Source organism: Sapajus apella, unplaced genomic scaffold, assembly GCF_009761245.1.
Source record: "Sapajus apella isolate SASKATOON/1434 unplaced genomic scaffold, GSC_monkey_1.0 scaffold68, whole genome shotgun sequence".
Taxonomy (NCBI): Eukaryota; Metazoa; Chordata; class Mammalia; order Primates; family Cebidae; genus Sapajus; species Sapajus apella.
Window position 1 is genome coordinate 5,114,345 of NW_022437008.1, and position 9,342 is coordinate 5,123,686.

Below are 9,342 nucleotides of genomic sequence, written 5' to 3' on the forward strand. Positions count from 1 at the left end.
GGGCATGGTGGTGCGCCCCGATAGTCCCAGCCACTCAGGAGGCTGAGGCGGGAGGATCGCTGAACCCAGAAGATCAAGGCTGCAGTGAGCTATGACTGCACCACTGCACTCCAGCCTGTGCGACAGCGAAACCCTGTCTAAAAACAAAAAAGAAAAATAAAACCTCTTGGACTAGGCCAGGATCTTCCCTAGTTTCTAAAACCAGGACAACTGTGCTGCACCCGCTGCCTGCCAGAATTAGAGCGCTATAAATAGACACGATGTGTTTCTCAGGGTAACAGATATAAGACCGTTTTACCCCCAAAGACTTCAGCTTGTGTTTCCTAAAAATAAGGACATTTAACGTCCCAACAAATCTCTGAGGAAGGTCCTGCGTTAGCCCTCACGTTACCGATACGGAAACAGGCTCGGAGGTGCAAACTCTGGCTGTGTAGACAGAACAGGGGGTTTGAACTCGGGCTTAGTTAGGCCTTTCCTGGCTCTCCCATACCAGCGGGCAGGGAGAGACTCGGCAAAGAGTTGCACTTGCCCCCGGCGAAATCCCCAAAAGTCTGCAAAAACGTATTCCCTGGTACCGCTTTCCGCTCTGCTGTGACCAGCCAAAAATCCGAGACCGAAGTGGAAGTGTGCTGCGGCCCCGGGCGCGGGGCTGGGGACGGCCTCCTCCTTGGTGGACGAATCGGAGGAGCGGGGCTTCCCCCAAAAACGCCCCAGCCCCAGCCCCAGCCCCACGTCCCCAGCTGACAGGGTGCGCACAGGGGGCGGGGCCTGGGGTTCCTGGACTGGGGAGGGCCGCGCGTGTCCTTGGGCAGAGAGGGGAGGTGACTACGGCCGAAGAGGACGACGCAGAATGCTGGCCCCGCGGGTGAGGCCCCCATGGGCTGGGCCAGAACCCCCTACCCAGAAGCCCTCGCCCTGGTAGTACAGGACTCTCCAGGCACCCCTGCATTCCGGGCCTTGGAGCGTGAGTCCCCCCTTCAGGGCCTGGGACTCCCTGCTAAAGTCGAGTCCCCTCGCCCACAATCCACGCTTCGGAGACAGCTGGGGACCCCCAGCCTGGCCCAAAGCCCTGGGTTTGAACTCACATCCCGAGGTGTTAACACTGGAAATATAACACCCTGTCCTCACCCGGGGCTTCTCTGGCAACCCGGACGCTCCCGGGGACCTCCATATTCCGGTCCCCACGCTTCTGGGATCTGGTTTCCTCCCTTTAATCCAGGAAACCCTCCCCGCAAAAACATCTCAGGACTTAGTCCTCCCAGAACAAAGTTCCTCTGGGTCTTCTCCCTTCCAGGCCCCTCTAGGCAGCCGGGTCCACCTCCAGGCCAAGTCCTCTCCTCACACAGGCTGGCAGTTCGCGTCTCGCCTTTGGGACGCTTGCTACTGTCCCCACGTGCAGGCCTCAGAGAGCAGGATTCCCCTTCAGGGCACCCTTCCAGGTGCCTCCAATGCCCGGCCACCTCCCACCCCGCAGGTCTCCCAGGCGCTGATCCGCTCCTTCAGCTCCACAGCCCGGAACCGCTTAAAGAATCGAGTGCCCGAGAAACAGAAGCTCTTCCAGGTGGGCAGGGCGGGGGAGGACCCGGGGCGCCCGCCGGGAGCGCGCCGAGCCGGGGCAGGCCGGGCGCGCTGTGAGGAGCAGCCGGCACCCCTTTCTCATCAGATACCCCCACATCCAGGAGGACAATGGCATCCCGTTGTACCTGAAGGGCGGCGCCGTTGACAACATCCTGTACCGAGTGACCATGGGGCTGTGTCTGGGCGGTAAGTGCACGGCCCGGCCCGGCCCGAGCGGCGGGAGAGGCGGGGCTGGACCCAGGGGGGAGGCGGCGGACTTCCGGGCGGGACCAACCAGCATCTGGGCTGGGGGGTGGCGTTTAGGAAGGGGGTGGAGTGCTCAGCTGGAGTCGGGCCTGTAGGGAGCGGGCTACCTAGGACTTGGGCTTGCGTCCCAGGAGGGGAGCTGGGCTAGTGGTGGCGAGACTGAGGCCTAGGGAGGAGTTGGGGAGGAAGCTCCCATCCTGGTGTAGATCAGCGCTAGGGGGTTTTGCACTAGGGAGTCCAATTTGGGAAGGGAGCTGGACCCCAAACTAGAGCTGGGGTCCAGGCTGGGAATTGGGGAGGCTGAAGAAGGCCGTAAAAGCCCGGGATGTTCTGCGAGGTGATTAGGTCTCATTCTGTCTCCCCTACTTCCCCTTTCCAGGCACTGCCTACGGCTTGTACTGCCTTGGCTGGGCCTCCTTCCCCCGCAATAAATGAGACCAAGAAGCCTGGGGGTCTGAGGAACTTGGACAAGTGTCAATAAACGCTGGTCTCTCTCTCTCTGTGTGTGTGTGTGTGTGTGTGTGTGTGTGTGTGTGTGTGTGCACCCGTCCCCGCCAAACCCAGCCTCCCACCAACCAGAGAGCTCTGCCCTGGGGGCAGCCCACTACCCCCAGCCCTTGGTGCCTCACGCTCGACCAGGCTAGGATGTTGCCACCTCTTGGCCCTCTGCTGAGTACCCCAAACAACACCCACAGGCTGCCCCTCAGGACCCAGGGACATGGGGTGGTGTCCTCAAGTGGGAAGGAAGACACTGAGCATGGCTGATGATACAACAGAGGCAGAGGCCAAGTGTGGATGGAGAAGCTGCAAAAGAGGCAAACGTGGCCTTGGGGAAGAGAGCCAGGGGTAGCACTGAGACCTCCCTCCAGCCCAGACTCTGGAAGCAGAAATCACCCACGCTTCTGAGTCCTGTCTCAGCCTCCACAGGATCTGAGAGGGATCAGCAAGAACAAGGCTACATCTCAGGATAAGAAAAAAAATGCAGACAAGAAAAAGACCAGGAGATCCATGAATCCAGCCCTGGGGACAAATCCACCACCTCCCCCGCTCCCCAGGACCCAGAGCCTGAGCCACCCCTCCTCTCTCAGATCAGGAGGCATATCCCACAGAGAGCAGCAACTGGGGTGCATTTATTTCCTCCTGGGCCTGGCAGGCTGGGAGCAGAATATAGACAAAGGCACTGGGGCACGTGGGCCTGGCATGGCCTGGAGCTTGGCTGCCTGGGTGGCAACTGTGAAGGGTGTGCCAGGGCGTGCAGGGACTCGAGTCGTCCTCCCAGAACTGGGAGAGGGCCCTTGGGGCATGGAAGCATCACAAGTGCTAGGCTTGGCACAGGAACACAGGAGAGGCTACAGAGCAGGTGTGCATGGGGCATGGTGGGAGTGGGGAGACCCTTGGGCAGAGCTTGTTAGAGTATGCTAGAGCCAGGGGGAACTCAGGCAGGGCATGTTGGGCCCTGGATGTTGAGAAGTTGGGTAACAAGTGTTGAGAGAACAAAAGCTTGTGGGTCAACGGGCCCCAAGAAGATGTGACTGTAGACCGGATTGGCCCTGGGAAAGACCAAGGCTCCAGGTGACTCCTACAGCGAGGTGGTGAAGGGGTGGGTCTGGGGGTCCCATTCAGGAATACATAGTCAGCTGCAGCCACTGGGGAGAGGAGGGCAGAGAATGAGGACAGGGAACACCAGAGCACCAGCCTGTCTGTCCTCACCCAGGGGCTGCTGGCAAAATAGGAGGGAGGGGACTGAAGCTCAGGACTGGTATGAATGGCTGAGGGATGGGGTCCCCCCAGGCACCCATACCCCAAGATGGGGGTTCTTACCTCCTGGATGTTCACCTGGATTTGTCCAGTGCCATCTTTGTCAAGAGATTTGAAGGCGCCTGGAGGAGATGGGGAAGTTTGAAGGGTAGGGAAGAAAGGAGACTGGTTTTTAGCATAATAACATTACACAAGTATATGGGCTGACACTAATAGCAGCTGGCACTTCCTGAGTATTTGCTGCGTGCCCAGCACTGTGTAAAGTGCTTTGCAGATATTAACTCATTTAATCCAACTCTGTGATATAAGTGTCATTTTAAAATGAGACACAGGCTGGGCGTGGTGGCTCACACCTCTAATCCCAACACTCTGGAAGGCCAAGATGGGAGGATCACTTGAGCCCAGGAGTTCAAGACCAACCTAGGCAACAGAGACCTCATTTCTGTTTTTTAAAAAACTAAAAAGTGGTTGGGCACAGCGGTTCACACCTGTAATCCTAGTACTTTGGGAGGCGGAGGCCAGAGGATCACGAGGTCAGGCGTTCAAGACCAGCCTGGCCAATATGGTGAAACCCCATCTCTACTAAAAATACAAAAATTAGCTGGGCATGGTGGCGTGTGCCTGTAGTCCCAGTTACTCAGGAGGCTGAGGCAGGAGAATCGCTTGAACCTGGAAGCAGAGGTTGCAGTGAGCTGAGATTGCACCACTGCACTCCAGCCTGGGAAACAAAGCAAGATTCCATCTCAAAAATAAATATAAAAAGGAAAAGGAGAGAAAAAAAAATGAGGGGGCCGTGCCCCAGGTCACATAGCAAGAAAGTGAAGAAATGAGGATTGGAATCCAAGCTGTTACCCTCCTCAATAATGGCCTCTGTGTACTGACATCACCTCTGCCCTGGCCTGGCCTCCTACTGACATCTCTGCTACTGGGAGACTCTGCACACTCTACTTCCTGTCCCTAGCGTCTTGCAGGTCCCACTCCTGCCCTGAAACTTGGCTCATGTTCCCCACCCACAGCGAATCTAGACAAGATGCCTACACCACTGTCTCCGCTCAGTTACTGGTGTCCCCACACACAGCGTCCTGCCCTCTCTTTTTTTTTTTTTTTTTTTGTAAGACAGAGTCTTAAACTCTGTCACCAGGCTCGAGTGCAGTGGCATGATCTTGGCTCACTGCAACCTCTGCCTCCCGGGTTCAAGCGATTCTCCTGCCTCAGCCTCCCAAGTAGCTGTGATTACAGGCACGTCCGGCTAATTTCTGTATTGTTAGTAGATATATGCTTTTGCCATGTTGGCCAGGCTGGTCTTGAACTCCTGACCTCAGGTGATCCGCCCGCCTCAGCCTCCCAAAGTGCTGGGATTACAGGTGTGAGTCACCAGGCCAAACCTGATGCTGCCCCTCCCTCTGCCTAGAACCTGCCATGGCTCCCCATTGTCCCTGGTAGAGTCTGATCACCCCCAAACTTGGCACCCACAATCCTGTATGACCTAATTATGTCCACTGCTCCTACCTCCTCTCACTCAGCTCAGAGCTCGGACAGATCCAAGTTCAAATTCTGGCTTTGCAACTTCCTAGCTGGGTAATTATGAACATGAAATTTTGCCTCCTTGAACCCTAAGTTCCTCCTCCATAAAATAAGGATAGTAATGGCTGAACGTGCTGGCTCACACCTGTAATCCCAGCACTTTGGGAGGCCGAGGTGGGTGAATCACAAAGTCAAGAGATCAAGACTATCCTGGCCAACATGGTGAAACTCCATTTCTACTAAAAATACAAAAATTAGCTGGGCATGGTGGTGCATGACTGTAGTCCCAGCTACTCGGGAGGCCAAGGCAAGAGAATTGCTTGAGCCTGGGAGGCAGAGGTTACAGTTAGCCAAGATCACGCCACTGCACTTCAGCCTGGCAACATGGAGCGAGACTATCTCAAAAAATAAATAAATAAGGATAGTAATTCCTACTTCTCAGTGATATCTTCAGTGTTCAGTGTTCAATACACTAACACTCATAAGGCCACATGCAGCCTATAATACCAAGGCTTTGGGAGGCTGAGGTGGGATGATTGCTGGAGGCCAAGAGTTCAAGACCAGCCTGGGCAACACAGCAAGACCCTATATCCACAAAACATTTTAAAAATTAGCCAGGCATGGTGGTGTGTGCCTGTAGTCCCAGGCATTCGGTAAGCTGAGGCAGGAGGACTGCTGGAGCCTAGGAAGTTGAGGCTGTGTGAGCCATGATCGTGCCACTGCAGTCCAGGCTTGAAGACAGAGACCTTGTCTCTTAAAAACAAACAAAAAACTCATAAAAGCCCTCATGATCTAGTCCCTACTGCGCCTCCCAACTGTCTGCTTCCCCATTGCACCCCAGCTTAAGCACTCTTTAAAATAAATCCTGGCCAGGCGCAGCAGCTCATGCCTGCAATCCCAGCCTGGGAGGACAAGGCAGGTGGGTGACCTGAGGTCAGGAGTTCGACACCAGCCTGGCCAACATGGTGAAACCCCTGTCTCTACTAAAAATATAAAAATTATGGGCATGGTGGTGCCTGTAATCCAGCTACTCAGGAGGCTGAGGCAGGAGAATCACTTGAACCCAGGAGGAGGAGGCTGCAGTGAGCCAAGATTGTGCCATTGCACTCCAGCCTAGACAACAAGAGCGAGACTCTGTCTCAAAAAAAAAAAAAGAAAAAAAAGAAAAAAGAAAGAAATCTAACAAAAAGCACCAGAAGCCCCAGCTTCTTTCCCTCCTAGGCCTTTCCACAGTCTGTTCCCTCAGCCTGCAACTGCATTCCCTACCTTCTCACTAAGTCTCTCATCCCTCAGGACTCAATGCTCCCTCTCCAGGAGCCCTCCCTGACCCCTTGGGCTGCATCAGGTGCCTGCTGGGTTGGATTTGCCCTCTAGGCTTCCCCAAGCACAATCTGAGCATGCTCTGCCCACTCTTCCCCCAACCAGAGCCCTAGACCTTCGGTCTATGCTGCCCCCATCACAACCCATCACTCTGCCCTGAGTTTCCCCTCTCCCAGCCATCACCAGTCTGAACTATTAGCGTCTGGGGACTTCTCTCTTCACCACTAGACTGTGTGCTCCATGAGGGCAGAAACGGGCTGATTCAGTCACTGCCATGCCCCCAGCATCGTCTGCCTCAGTCGGGCTTAGAGGAGACGTTGGCCCACAGAAGTCAATGGAATCCCCACCCGGGAAGACAGCTGGGGTGTCACTCACGGAACATGGCATCCAGCCTGACCAAGCAGCTGATGAAGTTGTCAAAATCCATGTTCCCACTTTCATCTGAGTAGCGTCTGATGATCATGTTGTAGAGATGCTCGTTCAGGTGGAACCCTGAGATGGATTTCATCCTTCAGGTGTGGGGGTCACATGGCCCAACCCACTCATGTGCCCAGGAGTCAGGCCCAGACCAGCTGAGTGGGGATTTTCTCACCCATCCCACTCCCAGCGCCACCACGTCCCTGCCGGCCATACCTGCCGCCTCAAAGGCCCCTGGGAGTTCACTGCTGCAGATAGTCCCTGACCGGTCAGTGTCAAACTGTTTGTATATGGCCTGAGGGGACAGAGAGATGGGGTCCAAGTGAGCATGGTGGGGCATGGTGTCTCCGTGGCTAGGGGGTCTGGGTACCAGCGATTTCAGAGGCTGCTACACACCTGCCACCTTTTAATGTTGTTCCACAGGTACTTGAACTCCTCGAATCCCAGCTTGCCTGTGGTGTCGCTCTGGTGGGAGGGTGTTAAGAAGAGTGACAGCTACACCCAGATGCACGCACCGCATGCAGTGTGGACACGATGGTGACACAGCAAGCCGGGGAGCCAGGGCTGACACTCCAGCTCCCGCTCAGCCCTCGTCACGTCACCTGGCATGTGGTTTTATTTTTCATTTTATCCATACATATTTTCACATATATTTCTAAATAAGGATTCTCTTTAAACATAACCATCAGGAATTATATTCAACTACTCTAAAGTACAAATTCGTTGCCTGAAAAGAGTTGTTAATTGCTCATTCAGAAAATTCTTGATAGGCCAGGCACAGTGGCTCACACTTGTAATCCAGCACTTTGGGAAGCCGAGGTGGGTGGATCACTCTGGAGTCAGGAGTTCAAGACCAGCCTGGCCAACACAGTGAAACCCTGCCTCTACTAAAAATATAAAAATTAGCCAGGTGTGGTGGCACACACCTGTCATCCCAGGGACTCAGGAGGCTGAGGGAGGAAAATTGCTCAATCCTAGGAGGTGAAAGTTGCAGTGAGCTGAGATGGTGCCACTGTACTTCAGGCTGGGCAACAGAGTGAAACTTTGTCTCGGCCGGGCACGGTCGCTCACGCCTATAATCCCAGCACTTTGGGAGGCCAAGGTGGGTGGATCACAAGGTTAAGAGATTGAGACCATCCTGGCCAACATGGTGAAACCCTGTCTCTACTAAAAAATACAAAAATTAGCTGGGCGTGGTGGCGCGCACCTGTAGTCCCAGCTTCCCAGGAGGCTGAGGCAGGAGAATTGCTTGAACCCAGGAGGCTGAGGTAGGAGAATTGCTTGAACCCAGGAGGCAGAGATTGCAGTGAGCCAAGATTGCGCCACTGCACCCTAGCCTGGTGCCTGGCAACAGAACAAGACTGTCTCACAACAAAAAAAAAAAAAAAAAAAAGGCCGGGCGTGGTAGTTCACGCCTGTAATCCAAGCGCTTTGGAGGCCAAGGCGGGCAGATCACCTGAAGTCAGGAGTTCAAGACTAGCCTGACCAACATAGTGAAACCCTGTCTTAAAAAATAAAAAAATAAAATAAAATAAAAAAGGCCAGGTGCAGTGGCTTACACCTGTAATCCCAGCACTTTGGGAGGCCGAGGCGGGTGGATCACCTGAGGTCAGGAGTTCGAGACCAGCCTGACCAACATGGAGAAACCCCATCTCTACTATAAATACAAAATTAGCCAGGTGTGGTAACACATGCCTGTAATCCCAGCAACTCGGGAGGCTAAGGCAGGAGAATTGCTTGAAACCAGAAGGTGGAGGTTGCAGTGAAAGGAGATCGTGCCACTGAACTCCAGACTGGCGACAGAGGGAGACTCCATCTCAAAAAGAAAAACAAAGAACTAATGTGTACAGACCACGTACTATGCACTATGCACTGTGCTAAACCTTTTGCATGTAGTTCCAATTCAGTATCACCATTATCATTCACCCATTTTACAGCTAGGGGAATTGAGGCACAGAGAGGTTCAGCAACTTGGTTAAGGGGTAGAGTTGAGATTGCTTCACTCAAATGTAATATGTCTGTGAATATCTCACATGACACATATATATGTGTGTGTCTGTATTGTCCTGTGTGTTAAATGTGCATGAGGCCAGGCGCAGTGTCTCAACCCTATAATCTCAACACTTTGGGAGGCTGAGGTGGGAGGATTTCTTGAGGTCAGGAGTTCAAGACTTGCCAGGTCAATATAGTAAAAGCTTGTCTCTATATTTTTTTAAAACAAAAATAAGGCCGGGCGCGGTGGCTCAAGCCTGTAATCCCAGCACTTTGGGAGGCCGAGGCGGGTGGATCACGAGGTCAAGAGATCGAGACCATCCTGGTCAACACGGTGAAACCCCGTCTCTTCTAAAAGTGCAAAAAATCAGCTGGGCATGGTGGTGCGTGCCTGTAATCCCAGCTACTCAGGAGGCTGAGGCAGGAGAATTGCCTGAACCCAGGAGGCGGAGGTTGCGGTGAGCCGAGATCGCGCCATTGCACTCCAGCCTGGGTAACAAGAGCTAA

General features: G+C 54.1%; 2 protein-coding genes across 3 annotated transcripts in view; one reads left to right on the forward strand and one right to left on the reverse strand.

The window, feature by feature from the left end:
- The first annotated feature begins 386 nt into the window (after positions 1-386).
- Positions 387-2,317, forward strand: LOC116530917 (cytochrome c oxidase subunit 7A1, mitochondrial). Its single transcript, XM_032249471.1, has 4 exons — positions 387-865; positions 1,475-1,561; positions 1,680-1,764; positions 2,204-2,317. The coding sequence occupies exons 1-4, from the start codon at positions 851-853 to the stop codon at positions 2,257-2,259; spliced, it is 243 nt and encodes an 80-aa protein (XP_032105362.1). The 5' UTR covers positions 387-850; the 3' UTR covers positions 2,260-2,317.
- A 614-nt stretch (positions 2,318-2,931) lies between these two features.
- Positions 2,932-9,342, reverse strand: part of CAPNS1 (calpain small subunit 1) — an 11,257-nt gene continuing 4,846 nt past the window's right edge. For both annotated transcript variants that reach the window (XM_032249468.1, XM_032249469.1), the window contains exons 7-11: positions 7,240-7,308; positions 7,060-7,138; positions 6,802-6,918; positions 3,646-3,704; positions 2,932-3,470 (exon numbers count right to left, since the gene is read on the reverse strand). In XM_032249468.1, the coding sequence (XP_032105359.1) occupies positions 3,444-3,470; positions 3,646-3,704; positions 6,802-6,918; positions 7,060-7,138; positions 7,240-7,308 (351 nt within the window). In that variant the 3' untranslated portion in view covers positions 2,932-3,443. The remainder of the gene's footprint in view (positions 3,471-3,645; positions 3,705-6,801; positions 6,919-7,059; positions 7,139-7,239; positions 7,309-9,342) is intronic.